Source organism: Somniosus microcephalus, unplaced genomic scaffold, assembly GCF_052327205.1.
Source record: "Somniosus microcephalus isolate GS21.2 unplaced genomic scaffold, FLI_Smic_1.0 unresolved_chr2, whole genome shotgun sequence".
Taxonomy (NCBI): domain Eukaryota; kingdom Metazoa; phylum Chordata; class Chondrichthyes; order Squaliformes; family Somniosidae; genus Somniosus; species Somniosus microcephalus.
The window spans coordinates 83,007,088-83,025,336 of NW_028225180.1; the positions used below are offsets into that span (position 1 = coordinate 83,007,088).

At 46.6% G+C, this 18,249-nt stretch overlaps 1 protein-coding gene across 4 annotated transcripts in view; it reads right to left on the reverse strand.

The window, feature by feature from the left end:
• Window positions 1–18,249, reverse strand: part of ltbp3 (latent transforming growth factor beta binding protein 3) — a 258,409-nt gene that overhangs the window by 27,237 nt on the left and 212,923 nt on the right. For all 4 annotated transcript variants that reach the window (XM_085976243.1, XM_085976241.1, XM_085976244.1 and 1 more), the window contains 2 exons: window positions 6,757–6,879; window positions 4,745–4,873 (listed from right to left, as the gene is read on the reverse strand). In XM_085976243.1, the coding sequence (XP_085832369.1) occupies window positions 4,745–4,873; window positions 6,757–6,879 (252 nt within the window). The remainder of the gene's footprint in view (window positions 1–4,744; window positions 4,874–6,756; window positions 6,880–18,249) is intronic.

Consider the following 18,249-nt stretch of genomic DNA (forward strand, 5'->3'; position numbering starts at 1 on the left):
ATGGTCATCATTGTACAGGTGTAATTATTATTAATGGATATCATTGTACAGGTGTAATTATTATTAATGGATATCATTGTACAGGTGTAATTATTATTAATGGTTATTGTACAGGTGTAATTATTATTAATGGATATCATTGTACAGGTGTAATTATTATTAATGGATATCATTGTACAGGTGTAATTATTATTAAAGGATATCATTGTACAGGTGTAATTATTATTAATGGATATCATTGTACAGGTGTAATTATTATTAATGGATATCATTGTACAGGTGTAATTATTATTAATGGATATCATTGTACAGGTGTAATTATTATTAATGGATATCATTGTACAGGTGTAATTATTATTAATGGATATCATTGTACAGGTGTAATTATTATTAATGGCTATTGTACAGGTGTAATTATTATTAATGGTTATCATTGTACAGGTGTAATTATTATTAATGGTTATCATTGTACAGGTGTAATTATTATTAATGGTTATCATTGTACAGGTGTAATTATTATTAATGGATATCATTGTACAGGTAATTATTATTAATGGTCATCATTGTACAGGTGTAATTATTATTAATGGATATCATTGTACAGGTGTAATTATTATTAATGGATATCATTGTACAGGTGTAATTATTATTAATGGTTATTGTACAGGTGTAATTATTATTAATGGATATCATTGTACAGGTGTAATTATTATTAATGGATATCATTGTACAGGTGTAATTATTCTTAATGGATATCATTGTACAGGTGTAATTATTATTAATGGTTATCATTGTACAGGTGTAATTATTATTAATGGTTATCATTGTACAGGTGTAATTATTATGAATGGATATCATTGTACAGGTGTAATTATTATTAATGGATATCATTGTACAGGTGTAATTATTATTAATGGATATCATTGTACAGGTGTAATTATTATTAATGGTTATCATTGTACAGGTGTAATTATTATTAATGGATATCATTGTACAGGTGTAATTATTATTAATGGATATCATTGTACAGGTGTAATTATTATTAATGGATATCATTGTACAGGTGTAATTATTATTAATGGTTATCATTGTACAGGTGTAATTATTATTAATGGATATCATTGTACAGGTGTAATTATTATTAATGGATATCATTGTACAGGTGTAATTATAATAATGGTTATCATTGTACAGGTGTAATTATTATTAATGGATATCATTGTACAGGTGTAATTATTATTAATGGCTATCATTGTACATGTGTAATTATTATTAATGGATATCATTGTACAGGTGTAATTATTATTAATGGATATCATTGCACAGGTGTAATAATTATTAATGGATATCATTGTACAGGTGTAATTATAATAATGGATATCATTGTACAGGTGTAATTATTATTAATGGATATCATTGTACAGGTTTAATTATTAATGGATATCATTGTACAGGTGTAATTATTATCAATGGATATCATTGTACAGGTGTAATTATTATTAATGGATATCATTGTACAGGTGTAATTATTATTAATGGATATCATTGTACAGGTGTAATTATTATTAATGGTTATTGTACAGGTGTAATTATTATTAATGGATATCATTGTACAGGTGTAATTATTATCAATAATGGATATCATTGTACAGGTGTAATTATTATTAATGGATATTGTACAGGTGTAATTATTATTAATGGATATCATTGTACAGGTGTAATTATTATCAATAATGGATATCATTGTACAGGTGTAATTATTATCAATGGATATCATTGTACAGGTGTAATTATTATTAATGGATATCATTGTACAGGTGTGAATATTATTAATGGATATTGTACAGGTGTAATTATTATCAATGGATATCATTGTACAGGTGTAATTATTATCAATGGATATCATTGTACAGGTGTAATTATTATCAATGGATATCATTGTACAGGTGTAATTATTATCAATGGATATCATTGTACAGGTGTAATTATTATTAATGGATATCATTGTACAGGTGTAATTATTATTAATGGATATCATTGTACAGGTGTAATTATTATCAATAATGGATATCATTGTACAGGTGTAATTATTATTAATGGATATCATTGTACAGGTGTAATTATTATCAATGGATATCATTGTACAGGTGTAATTATTATTAATGGATATCATTGTACAGGTGTAATTATTATTAATGGATATCATTGTACAGGTGTAATTATTATTAATGGTTATCATTGTACAGGTGTAATTATTATTAATGGATATCATTGTACAGGTGTAATTATTATTAATGGATATCATTGTACAGGTGTAATTATTATTAATGGATATCATTGTACAGGTGTAATTATTATTAATGGATATCATTGTACAGGTGTAATTATAATAATGGTTATCATTGTACAGGTGTAATTATTATTAATGGATATCATTGTACAGGTGTAATTATTATTAATGGATATCATTGTACAGGTGTAATTATTATTAATGGATATCATTGCACAGGTGTAATAATTATTAATGGATATCATTGTACAGGTGTAATTATAATAATGGATATCATTGTACAGGTGTAATTATTATTAATGGATATCATTGTACAGGTTTAATTATTAATGGATATCATTGTACAGGTGTAATTATTATCAATGGATATCATTGTACAGGTGTAATTATTATCAATGGATATCATTGTACAGGTGTAATTATTATTAATGGATATCATTGTACAGGTGTAATTATTATTAATGGTTATCATTGTACAGGTGTAATTATTATTAATGGATATCATTGTACAGGTGTAATTATTATTAATGGATATCATTGTACAGGTGTAATTATTATTAATGGATATCATTGTACAGGTGTAATTATTATCAATGGTTAGCATTGTACAGGTGTAATTATTATTAATGGTTATCATTGTACAGGTGTAATTATTATTAATGGATATCATTGTACAGGTGTAATTATTATTAATGGATATCATTGTACAGGTGTAATTATTATTAATGGATATCATTGTACAGGTGTAATTATTATCAATGGTTAGCATTGTACAGGTGTAATTATTATTAATGGTTATCATTGTACAGGTGTAATTATTATTAATGGATATCATTGTACAGGTGTAATTATTATTAATGGATATCATTGTACAGGTGTAATTATTATTAATGGATATCATTGTACAGGTGTAATTATTATCAATGGTTAGCATTGTACAGGTGTAATTATTATTAATGGTTATTGTACAGGTGTAATTATTATTAATGGATATCATTGTACAGGTGTAATAATTATTAATGGATATCATTGTACAGGTGTAATAATTATTAATGGATATCATTGTACAGGTGTAATTATTATTAATGGTTATCATTGTACAGGTGTAATTATTATTAATGGATATCATTGTACAGGTGTAATTATTATTAATGGATATCATTGTACAGGTGTAATAATTATTAATGGATATCATTGTACAGGTGTAATAATTATTAATGGATATCATTGTACAGGTGTAATTATTATTAATGGTTATCATTGTACAGGTGTAATTATTATTAATGGATATCATTGTACAGGTGTAATTATTATTAATGGATATCATTGTACAGGTGTAATAATTATTAATGGATATCATTGTACAGGTGTAATAATTATTAATGGATATCATTGTACAGGTGTAATTATTATTAATGGTTATCATTGTACAGGTGTAATTATTATTAATGGATATCATTGTACAGGTGTAATTATTATTAATGGATATCATTGTACAGGTGTAATAATTATTAATGGATATCATTGTACAGGTGTAATTATAATAATGGATATCATTGTACAGGTGTAATTATTATTAATGGATATCATTGTACAGGTGTAATTATTATTAATGGATATCATTGTACAGGTGTAATAATTATTAATGGATATCATTGTACAGGTGTAATAATTATTAATGGATATCATTGTACAGGTGTAATTATTATTAATGGTTATCATTGTACAGGTGTAATTATTATTAATGGATATCATTGTACAGGTGTAATTATTATTAATGGATATCATTGTACAGGTGTAATAATTATTAATGGATATCATTGTACAGGTGTAATAATTATTAATGGATATCATTGTACAGGTGTAATTATTATTAATGGTTATCATTGTACAGGTGTAATTATTATTAATGGATATCATTGTACAGGTGTAATTATTATTAATGGATATCATTGTACAGGTGTAATAATTATTAATGGATATCATTGTACAGGTGTAATTATAATAATGGATATCATTGTACAGGTGTAATTATTATTAATGGATATCATTGTACAGGTGTAATTATTATTAATGGATATCATTGTACAGGTGTAATTATAATAATGGTTATCATTGATAATTACACCTGTACAATGATATCCATTAATAATATCCATTATTAATAATAATATCATTGTACAGGTGTAATTATTATTAATGGTTATCATTGTACAGGGGTAATTATTAATAATGGTTATCATTGTATGGGTGTAATTATTATCAATAATAATGGTTATCATTGAATGCTTATTTCCTATGTAAGTCAACAAATGGATTTGAACCCGATTATCGTGAGGAGCGTCCATTCCCCAACATTGCACTACACACCACCCCCCACGAATACCAATCTAATTCCCTGCTGACGCCCCGTTCCCCTCGACCTGCTCAGCCACCTCCCTTGCCCTGACCTACCTTCGCAAGTGTACCTGTCCGGCGACAGGATAAAGCCGGTGTCGCAGACGCAGGAGAAGGAGCCCTCCGTGTTCTCGCAGGCGCCGTTTGGCACGCACAGCGAGCGGTTCAAGGCGCACTCGTCGATATCTGTGCAAAGAAAAACCCAACGGGGATTCAGGAGAAATTCTTTACCCAGAGAGTGGTGAGAATTCGCCACCAGAGGGAGCGGGCGAGGTGAAGAGCAGAGATGCATTTAAGGGGAAGCTGGATAAACACACGAGGGAGAAAGGAATAGAAGGATAGGGTGAGATGAAGAGGGGTGGGAGGAGGCTCGTGTGGAGCAGAAACACCGGCACGGAGCAGTTGAGCCGAATGGCCTGCTTCTGTGCTGTAGATTCTATCTAATACTATGTAAAATAAAGGAGGTTGTTCGATTTACAGGAAATCCTGGGAAAGATTTTCCCTCAACGTGCTGTGACACCCCATACAGGGCACCTGTGACAGGGCACCTGTGGGACCTTCACTCAACTGAGTGAGGGGCTGTGAATGGCGATGGGAAGGTAGCAGGAGGGCTGGGCCTCCTTCCTGCAGGCACACTTCATCCAGGCTCTCTACCAACTCTACCCCAACGCACACCCTCCCCACTTCAGTCGCAGGGAGGCCCCAATCTCAGCAGCTGTAGGGAGTTGCAGAAAGCCAGAGGCCGTGCTTCCCACCCACAACTATGGGCCTGCCAATGAGCGTAGACACCAACATACACAGAGCTGGGTTAGGACCATCTCGGTAGTGGACCAGAGAGGTGTGGGGTATATCAGTGTGTTACAGTGAGGGGTGTGGGGTATATCAGAGTGTTACAGTGAGGGGTGTGGGGTATATCAGTGTTACAGTGAGGGGTGTGGGGTATATCAGAGTGTTACAGTGAGGGGTGTGGGGTATATCAGAGTGTTACAGTGAGGGGTGTGGGGTATATCAGTGTGTTACAGTGAGGGGTGTGGGGTATATCAGTGTTACAGTGAGGGGTGTGGGGTATATCAGTGTTACAGTGAGGGGTGTGGGGTATATCAGAGTGTTACAGTGAGGGGTGTGGGGTATATCAGTGTTACAGTGAGGGGTGTGGGGTATATCAGTGTGTTACAGTGAGGGGTGTGGGGTATATCAGTGTTACAGTGAGGGGTGTGGGGTATATCAGTGTTACAGTGAGGGGTGTGGGGTATATCAGAGTGTTACAGTGAGGGGTGTGGGGTATATCAGTGTTACAGTGAGGGGTGTGGGGGTGTTACAGTGAGGGGTGTGGGGTATATCACAGTGTTACAGTGAGGGGTGTGGGGTATATCAGTGTGTTACAGTGAGGGGTGTGGGGTATATCAGAGTGTTACAGTGAGGGGTGTGGGGTATATCAGTGTTACAGTGAGGGGTGTGGGGTATATCAGAGTGTTACAGTGAGGGGTGTGGGGTATATCAGAGTGTTACAGTGAGGGGTGTGGGGTATATCAGTGTGTTACAGTGAGGGGTGTGGGGTATATCAGTGTTACAGTGAGGGGTGTGGGGTATATCAGAGTGTTACAGTGAGGGGTGTGGGGTATATCAGTGTTACAGTGAGGGGTGTGGGGTATATCACAGTGTTACAGTGAGGGGTGTGGGGTATATCAGAGAGTGTTACAGTGAGGGGTGTGGGGTATATCAAAGTGTTACAGTGAGGGGTGTGGGGTATATCAGTGTTACAGTGAGGGGTGTGGGGTATATCAGAGAGTGTTACAGTGAGGGGTGTATCAAAGGGTTACAGTGAGGGGTGTGGGGTATATCAGTGTTACAGTGAGGGGTGTGGGGTATATCAGAGTGTTACAGTGAGGGGTGTGGGGTACATCAGTGTTACAGTGAGGGGTGTGGGGTATATCAGAGTGTTACAGTGAGGGGTGTGGGGTATATCAGAGTGTTACAGTGAGGGGTATGGAGATGCAGATCTCCCAGGGCCATGGGGCTGCCAGGCTGCTCCCTGAACCCGTTTCTTTGTGCCGTCTGTCGGTTGTTACCTTTACACCGTGTGCCATCATACAGCTGGAAGCCCGGGAGACACTGGCAAGTGTAGGATCCTGGCATGTTGATGCACTCTCCGTTAGTGCAGGCACCCGCCAGCTCCAAGCATTCATTGATATCTACGCGAGAGGGCAAAGGTTACCAGGACTAGAAAAATTGGCAAAACACTGGATTCTCAACCAACTGTGATACACTGCTCCCCTTTTACACCAACCAAGGGTGATTCACAGGAACAAGTGCGGTCTTAAACCAAACACGAGCACACAAGGATAGAGAATAGATCATTTAGCCGATCAGGCTTCTTCTCCCCACAGCCCATGGACACTTTCCCCTATCACGGACTCTACCCACCCACTGAATCTCCTCCCACAGCCCATGCACACACTCCCCCATCACAGACTCTACCCACCCATTGAATCTCCTCCCACAGCCCATGGACGCTCTCCCCCATCACGGACTCTACCCTCCCACAGCCCATGTACACACTCCCCTACCACGGACTATACCCACCCATTGAATCTCCTCCCACAGCCCATGTACACTCTCCCCTATCACGGACTCTACCCACCCACTGAATCTCCTCCCACAGCCCATGGACACTCTCCCCTATCACAGACTCTACCCACCCATTGAATCTCCTCCCACAGCCCATGGACACGCTCCCCTATCACGGACTCTACCCACCCATTGAATCTCCTCCCACAGCCCATGGACACTCTCCCCTATCACGGACTCTACCCACCCATTGAATCTCCTCCCACAGCCCATGGACACTCTCCCCTATCACGGACTCTACCCACCCATTGAATCTCCTCCCACAGCCCATGGACACTCTCCCCTATCACGGACTCTACCCACCCATTGAATCTCCTCCCACAGCCCATGGACACGCTCCCCTATCACAGACTCTGCCCACCCACTGAATCTCCTCCCACAGCCCATGGACACGCTCCCCTATCACAGACTCTCCCCACCCATTGAATCTCCTCCCACAGCCCATGTACACTCTCCCCACCCATTGAATCCCCTCCCACAGCCCATGGACACTCTCCCCTATCAGACTCTACCCACCCACTGAATCTCCTCCCACAGCCCATGGACACTCTCCCCTATCACAGACTCTACCCACCCACTGAATCTCCTCCCACAGCCCATGTACACGCTCCCCTATCACAGACTCTACCCACCCATTGAATCTCCTCCCACAGCCCATGTACACTCTCCCCTATCACAGACTCTAGCCACCCATTGAATCTCCTCCCACAGCCGATGGACACTCTCCCCTCTCACAGACTCTACCCACCCACTGAATCTCCTCCCACAGCCCATGGACACTCTACCCTCTCACAGACTCTACCCACCCATTGAATCTCCTCCCACAGCCCATGGACACTCTCCCCTATCACAGACTCTACTCACCCATTGAATCTCCTCCCACAGCCCATGGACACTCTCCCCTCTCACAGACTCTGCCCACCCACTGAATCTCCTCCCACAGCCCATGGACACGCTCCCCTATCACAGACTCTCCCCACCCATTGAATCTCCTCCCACAGCCCATGTACACTCTCCCCACCCATTGAATCCCCTCCCACAGCCCATGGACACTCTCCCCTATCACAGACTCTACCCACCCACTGAATCTCCTCCCACAGCCCATGGACACTCTCCCTTCTCACAGACTCTACCCACCCATTGAATCTCCTCCCACAGCCCATGTACACTCTCCCCTATCACAGACTCTAGCCACCAATTGACTCTCCTCCCACAGCCCATGTACACTCTCCCCTATCACAGACTCTACCCACCCATTGAATCTCCTCCCACAGCCCATGTACACTCTCCCCTATCACAGACTCTAGCCACCCATTGAATCTCCTCCCACAGCCCATGTACACTCTCCCCTCTCACAGACTCTACCCACCCACTGAATCTCCTCCCACAGCCCATGGACACTCTCCCCTCTCACAGACTCTACCCACCCATTGACTCTCCTCCCACAGCCCATGTACACTCTCCCCTATCACAGACTCTACCCACCCATTGACTCTCCTCCCACAGCCCATGTACACTCTCCCCTATCATGGACTCTACCCACTCACTGAATCTCCTCCCACAGCCCATGGACACTCTCCCCTCTCACAGACTCTGCCCACCCACTGAATCTCCTCCCACAGCCCATGGACACGCTCCCCTATCACAGACTCTACCCACCCACTGAATCTCCTCCCACAGCCCATGTACACTCTCCCCTCTCACAGACTCTCCCCACCCATTGAATCTCCTCCCACAGCCCATGGACACTCTCCCCACCCATTGAATCCCCTCCCACAGCCCATGGACACTCTCCCCTATCACGGACTCTACCCACCCATTGAATCTCCTCCCACAGCCCATTGACACTCTCCCTTATCACAGACTCTACCCACCCATTGAAGCTCCTCCCACAGCCCATGTACACTCTCCCCTATCACAGACTCTATCCACCCACTGAATCTCCTCCCACAGCCCATGGACACTCTCCCCTATCACAGACTCTACCCACCCATTGAATCTCCTCCCACAGCCCATGTACACTCTCCCCTATCACAGACTCTACCCACCCATTGAATCTCCTCCCACAGCCCATGTACACTCTCCCCTATCACAGACTCTACCCACCCACTGAATCTCCTCCCACAGCCCATGGACACCCTCCCCTATCAGGGGCTCTACCCACCCATTGAATCTCCTCCCACAGCCCATGGACACTCTCCCCTATCACAGACTCTACCCACCCATTGAATCTCCTCCCACAGCCCATGTACACTCTCCCCTATCACAGACTCTACCCACCCATTGAATCTCCTCCCACAGCCCATGTACACTCTCCCCTATCACAGACTCTACCCACCCACTGAATCTCCTCCCGCAGCCCATGGACACTCTCCCCTATCACAGACTCCATCCACCCACTGAATCTCCTCCCGCAGCCCATGGACACTCTCCCCTATCACAGACTCTATCCACCCATTGAATCTCCTCCCGCAGCCCATGGACACTCTCCCCTATCACAGACTCTATCCACCCATTGAATCTCCTCCCGCAGCCCATGGACACTCTCCCCTCTCACAGACTCTACCCACCCACTGAATCTCCTCCCACAGCCCATGGACACTCTCCCCTATCACAGACTCTATCCACCCATTGAATCTCCACCCACAGCCCATGGACACTCTCCCCTATCACAGACTCTATCCACCCATTGAATCTCCTCCCGCAGCCCATGGACACTCTCCCCTCTCACAGACTCTACCCACCCACTGAATCTCCTCCCACAGCCCATGGACACTCTCCCCTATCACAGACTCTATCCACCCATTGAATCTCCACCCACAGCCCATGTACACTCTCCCCTATCACAGACTCTACCCACCCACTGAATCTCCTCCCACAGCCCATGGACTCTCTCCCCTCTCACAGACTCTACCCACCCACTGAATCTCCTCCCACAGCCCATGGACACTCTCCCCTCTCACAGACTCTACCCACCCACTGAATCTCCTCCCACAGCCCATGGACACTCTCCCCTCTCACAGACTCTACCCACCCATTGAATCTCCTCCCACAGCCCATGGACACTCTCCCCTCTCACAGACTCTACCCACCCATTGAATCTCCTCCCACAGCCCATGGACACTCTCCCCTATCACAGACTCTATCCACCCATTGAATCTCCTCCCACAGCCCATGGACACTCTCCCCTATCACAGACTCTACCCACCCATTGAATCTCCTCCCGCAGCCCATGGACACTCTCCCCTATCACAGACTCTACCCACCCATTGAATCTCCTCCCGCAGCCCATGGACACTCTCCCCTATCACAGACTCTACCCACCCATTGAATCTCCTCCCGCAGCCCGTGTACACTCTCCCCTATCACGGACTCTACCCACCCACTGAATCCCCTCCCACAGCCCATGTACACTCTCCCCTATCACAGACTCTATCCACCCAATTCACAATTCACAATTCAAATCGCTTTATTGGCATGATAAGGTACATCTTATGTTGCCAAAGCATCAAAATACATTTATGGTTGAACACATAAACGCAGTTCTATTCATACAGTGTATAAACAGGTATATCCCTGAGTGTATAAATATACATTCGCATTGTTTATATATACTCTTTTCTTAGTTTACTGGTTGTCCCTCTGTTCATGGCAAGCTGTAACATAGTGTGCCGCCAGTGTTACACAGCTTCTCTCCTCCCCCAGTAGGACTGGGAGTTTTTGGTTGTCATTCAGATTTCTGAATTCAGGGCATATTTGTGAGAATGTTTGGTAGAAATTCTCCCTGATGCCCTGATATTTTCCACAGGCTGTGAGGAAGTGCATCTCTGTCTCCACTACTCCCTGACTGCAGTGAGAGTATATCCTGTCTTCTCTTGGCAGCCTGGTCTGCCTTTTTCGATCGCTAGGCTATGTTCGCTAAGTCTGTACCTTGTCAAGGTTCTTCTCAGTTTGTTATCCTTTACCATAGTCAGGTAATCAGCTATGTTGTATTGTCTGTTTAGGGCCAAGTAGCAAATGAGTTTGCTTTGGGTTTTTGTTGTTTCTGCCCAATATGTCAGATATTTTTCCTTTTGCTTAGCGACGATTGTGTTGGGTCGAATTCTTTGTGTTACCCTGTCACTGTCCTGGGGCTGGTTATTGTTAGTATTGTTAGTGGTTATTTCACTGAGTCCCAGGACTAGTTGACTGAGGGTATTCTTTTTTATGGTCAGCTCTTGGCATTTCAGGGCGTCGTAGTGATAGCATTGGGGGTTGCTCATTTGTAGGTGATTCCAAAATTTGGTGGCTCTTTTTTGGATCGTGATTATTAATGGATATTGGCCTAGTTCCGCCCTGCATGCATTGTTTACTGTTTTCCTTTGAGTCCGGAGGATACTTTTACAGAATTCTGCATGTAGGATCTCAATTGGGTGTTTGTCCCATTTTGCAAATTCTTGTTGTGTTAGCGGTCCCCATACCTCACTGCCATAGAGTGCAATTGGTTCAATTACTGATTTGAAAATTTTGAGCCAAATGCTAATTGGGATTTCTATTTGGATTGATTTTTTGATGGCATAGAAAGCCCTTCTTGCTTTCTCTTTCAGTTCATTCACAGCCAGTTTGAAGTTTCCCGTAGAACTGATTTTTAAGCCCAAGTATGTGTAGTTAGTGGTTTGTTCAATTTTGGTTGTTCCTACTGTGAAATTTATTTTGGGTCCCTGATATTTGGATCCACTGAATCTCCTCCCACAGCCCATGTACACTCGACCCTATCACAGACTCTACCCACCCATTGAACCCCCTCCCACAGCCCATGGACACTCTCCCCTATCATGGACTCTCCCCACCCATTGAATCTCCTCCCACAGCCCATGTACACTCTCCCCTATCACAGACTCTCCCCACCCATTGAATCTCCTCCCACAGCCCATGTACACTCTCCCCACCCATTGAATCCCCTCCCACAGCCCATGGACACTCTCCCCTATCAGACTCTACCCACCCACTGAATCTCCTCCCACAGCCCATGGACACTCTCCCCTATCACAGACTCTACCCACCCACTGAATCTCCTCCCACAGCCCATGTACACTCTCCCCTATCACAGACTCTACCCACCCATTGAATCTCCTCCCACAGCCCATGTACACTCTCCCCTATCACAGACTCTAGCCACCCATTGAATCTCCTCCCACAGCCCATGTGCACTCTCCCCTCTCACAGACTCTACCCACCCACTGAATCTCCTCCCACAGCCCATGGACACTCTACCCTCTCACAGACTCTACCCACCCATTGAATCTCCTCCCACAGCCCATGGACACTCTCCCCTATCACAGACTCTACTCACCCATTGAATCTCCTCCCACAGCCCATGGACACTCTCCCCTCTCACAGACTCTGCCCACCCACTGAATCTCCTCCCACAGCCCATGGACACGCTCCCCTATCACAGACTCTCCCCACCCATTGAATCTCCTCCCACAGCCCATGTACACTCTCCCCTATCACAGACTCTACCCACCCATTGAATCTCCTCCCACAGCCCATGTACACTCTCCCCTATCACAGACTCTACCCACCCATTTAATCTCCTCCCACAGCCCATGTACACTCTCCCCTATCACAGACTCTACCCACCCATTGAATCTCCTCCCACAGCCCATGGACACTCTCCCCTATCACAGACTCTACCCACCCATTGAATCTCCTCCCACAGCCCATGTACACTCTCCCCACCCATTGAATCCCCTCCCACAGCCCATGGACACTCTCCCCTATCACAGACTCTAGCCACCAATTGACTCTCCTCCCACAGCCCATGTACACTCTCCCCTATCACAGACTCTACCAACCCATTGAATCTCCTCCCACAGCCCATGAACACTCTCCCCTATCACAGACTCTACCCACCCATTGAATCTCCTCTCACAGCCCATGTACACTCTCCCCTATCACAGACTCTAGCCACCCATTGAATCTCCTCCCACAGCCCATGTACACTCTCCCCTCTCACAGACTCTACCCACCCACTGAATCTCCTCCCACAGCCCATGGACACTCTCCCCTCTCACAGACTCTACCCACCCATTGAATCTTCTCCCACAGCCCATGTACACTCTCCCCTATTACAGACCCTACCCACCCATTGAATCTCCTCCCACAGCCCATGTACACTCTCCCCTATCATGGACTCTACCCACCCATTGAATCTCCTCCCGCAGCCCATGGACACTCTCCCCTCTCACAGACTCTACCCACCCATTGACTCTCCTCCCACAGCCCATGTACACTCTCCCCTATCACAGACTCTACCCACCCATTGACTCTCCTCCCACAGCCCATGTACACTCTCCCCTATCATGGACTCTACCCACTCACTGAATCTCCTCCCACAGCCCAGGTACACTCTCCCCTATCACAGACTCTACCCACCCATTGAATCTCCTCCCACAGCCCATGGACACTCTCCCCTCTCACAGACTCTGCCCACCCACTGAATCTCCTCCCACAGCCCATGGACACGCTCCCCTATCACAGACTCTCCCCACCCATTGAATCTCCTCCCACAGCCCATGTACACTCTGCCCACCCATTGAATCCCCTCCCACAGCCCATGGACACTCTCCCCTATCAGACTCTACCCACCCACTGAATCTCCTCCCACAGCCCATGGACACTCTCCCCTATCACAGACTCTACCCACCCACTGAATCTCCTCCCACAGCCCATGTACACTCTCCCCTATCACAGACTCTACCCACCCATTGAATCTCCTCCCACAGCCCATGTACACTCTCCCCTATCACAGACTCTAGCCACCCATTGAATCTCCTCCCACAGCCCATGTACACTCTCCCCTCTCACAGACTCTACCCACCCACTGAATCTCCTCCCACAGCCCATGGACACTCTACCCTCTCACAGACTCTACCCACCCATTGAATCTCCTCCCACAGCCCATGGACACTCTCCCCTATCACAGACTCTACTCACCCACTGAATCTCCTCCCACAGCCCATGGACACTCTCCCCTATCACGGACTCTACCCACCCACTGAATCTCCTCCCACAGCCCATGGACACTCTACCCTCTCACAGACTCTACCCACCCATTGAATCTCCTCCCACAGCCCATGGACACTCTCCCCTTTCACGGACTCTACCCACCCACTGAATCTCCTCCCACAGCCCATGGACACTCTCCCCTATCACGGACTCTACCCACCCATTGAATCTCCTCCCACAGCCCATGGACACTCTCCCCTATCACAGACTCTACCCACCCATTGAATCTCCTCCCAAAGCCCATGGACACGCTCCCCTATCACGGACTCTACCCACCCATTGAATCTCCTCCCACAGCCCATGGACACTCTCCCCCATCACGGACTCTACCCACCCACTGAATCTCCTCCCACAGCCCATGGACACTCTCCCCTATCACAGACTCTACCCACCCATTGAATCTCCTCCCACAGCCCATGGACACTCTCCCCCATCACGGACTCTACCCACCCACTGAATCTCCTCCCACAGCCCATGTACACTCTCCCCTATCACGGACTCTACCCACCCATTGAATCTCCTCCCACAGCCCATGGACACTCTCCCCTATCACAGACTCTACCCACCCACAGCCCATGCACACTCTCCCCTCTCACAGACTCTACCCACCCATTGAATCTCCTCCCACAGCCCATGGACACTCTCCCCTATCACAGACTCCACCCATCCATTGAATCTCCTCCCACAGCCCATGTACACTCTCCCCTATCACGGACTCTACCCACCCATTGAATCTCCTCCCACAGCCCATGTGCACTCTCCCCTATCACAGACTCTACCCACCCATTGAATCTCCTCCCACAGCCCATGTACACTCTCCCCTATTACAGACCCTACCCATCCATTGAATCTCCTCCCACAGCCCATGTACACTCTCCCCTATCATGGACTATACCCACCCATTGAATCTCCTCCCACAGCCCATGGACACTCTCCCCTCTCACAGACTCTGCCCACCCACTGAATCTCCTCCCACAGCCCATGTACACTCTCCCCTATCATGGACTCTACCCACTCACTGAATCTCCTCCCACAGCCCAGTTACACTCTCCCCTATCACAGACTCTACCCACCCATTGAATCTCCTCCCACAGCCCATGGACACTCTCCCCTCTCACAGACTCTGCCCACCCACTGAATCTCCTCCCACAGCCCATGGACACGCTCCCCTATCACAGACTCTCCCCACCCATTGAATCTCCTCCCACAGCCCATGTACACTCTCCCCACCCATTGAATCCCCTCCCACAGCCCATGGACACTCTCCCCTATCACAGACTCTACCCACCCACTGAATCTCCTCCCACAGCCCATGGACACTCTCCCCTATCACAGACTCTACCCACCCATTGACTCTCCTCCCACAGCCCATGTACACTCTCCCCTATCACAGACTCTACCCACCCATTGAATCTCCTCCCACAGCCCATGTACACTCTCCCCTATCACAGACTCTACCCACCCATTGAATCTCCTCCCACAGCCCATGTACACTCTCCCCTATCACAGACTCTAGCCACCCATTGAATCTCCTCCCACAGCCCATGTGCACTCTCCCCTCTCACAGACTCTACCCACCCACTGAATCTCCTCCCACAGCCCATGGACACTCTCCCCTATCACAGACTCTACTCACCCATTGAATCTCCTCCCACAGCCCATGGACACTCTCCCCTATCACGGACTTTACCCACCCATTGAATCTCCTCCCACAGCCCATGGACACTCTCCCCTATCACGGACTCTACCCACCCATTGAATCTCCTGCCACAGCCCATGTATACTCTCCCCTCTCACAGACTCTACCCACCCATTGAATCTCCTCCCACAGCCCACGGACACTCTCCCCTATCACGGACTCTACCCACCCATTGAATCTCCTCCCACAGCCCATGGACACTCTCCCCTATCACGGACTCTACCCACCCATTGAATCTCCTCCCACAGCCCATGTACCCGCTCCCCTATCACGGAGTCTACCCACCCATTGAATCTCCTCCCACAGCCCATGGACACGCTCCCCTATCACGGACTCTATCCACCCATTGAATCTCCTCCCACAGCCCGTGTACACTCTCCCCTATCACGGACTCTACCCACCCATTGAATCTCCTCCCACAGCCCATGGACACTCTCCCCTGTCACAGACTCTCCCCACCCATTGAATCTCCTCCCACAGCCCGTGTACACTCTCCCCTATCACGGACTCTACCCTCCCATTGAATCTCCTCCCACAGCCCATGGACACTCTCCCCTATCACAGACTCTACCCACCCATTGAATCTCCTCCCACAGCCCGTGTACACTCTCCCCTATCACGGACTCTACCCACCCACTGAATCCCCTCCCACAGCCCATGGACACTCTCCCCTATCACAGACTCTACCCACCCATTGAATCTCCTCCCACAGCCCATTGACACTCTCCCTTATCACAGACTCTACCCACCCATTGAATCTCCTCCCACAGCCCATGGACACTCTCCCCTATCACAGACTCTATCCACCCACTGAATCTCCTCCCACAGCCCATGGACACTCTCCCCTATCACAGACTCTACCCACCCATTGAATCTCCTCCCGCAGCCCATGGACACTCTCCCCTCTCACAGACTCTACCCACCCACTGAATCTCCTCCCACAGCCCATGGACACTCTCCCCTATCACAGACTCTACCCACCCATTGAATCTCCTCCCACAGCCCATGTACACTCTCCCCTATCACAGACTCTACCCACCCACTGAATCTCCTCCCACAGCCCATGGACACTCTCCCCTATCACAGACTCTACCCACCCATTGAATCTCCTCCCACAGCCCATGGACACTCTCCCCTATCACAGACTCTACCCACCCATTGAATCTCCTCCCACAGCCCATGTACACTCTCCCCTATCACAGACTCTACCCACCCATTGAATCTCCTCCCACAGCCCATGGACACTCTCCCCTATCACGGACTCTATCCACCCATTGAATCTCCTCCCACAGCCCGTGTACACTCTCCCCTATCACGGACTCTACCCACCCATTGAATCTCCTCCCACAGCCCATGGACACTCTCCCCTGTCACAGACTCTCACCACCCATTGAATCTCCTCCCACAGCCCGTGTACACTCTCCCCTATCACGGACTCTACCCTCCCATTGAATCTCCTCCCACAGCCCATGGACACTCTCCCCTATCACAGACTCTACCCACCCATTGAATCTCCTCCCACAGCCCGTGTACACTCTCCCCTATCACGGACTCTACCCACCCACTGAATCCCCTCCCACAGCCCATGGACACTCTCCCCTATCACAGACTCTACCCACCCATTGAATCTCCTCCCACAGCCCATTGACACTCTCCCTTATCACAGACTCTACCCACCCATTGAATCTCCTCCCACAGCCCATGGACACTCTCCCCTATCACAGACTCTATCCACCCACTGAATCTCCTCCCACAGCCCATGGACACTCTCCCCTATCACAGACTCTACCCACCCATTGAATCTCCTCCCGCAGCCCATGGACACTCTCCCCTCTCACAGACTCTACCCACCCACTGAATCTCCTCCCACAGCCCATGGACACTCTCCCCTATCACAGACTCTACCCACCCATTGAATCTCCTCCCACAGCCCATGTACACTCTCCCCTATCACAGACTCTACCCACCCACTGAATCTCCTCCCACAGCCCATGGACACTCTCCCCTATCACAGACTCTACCCACCCATTGAATCTCCTCCCACAGCCCATGGACACTCTCCCCTATCACAGACTCTACCCACCCATTGAATCTCCTCCCACAGCCCATGTACACTCTCCCCTATCACAGACTCTACCCACCCATTGAATCTCCTCCCACAGCCCATGGACACTCTCCCCTATCA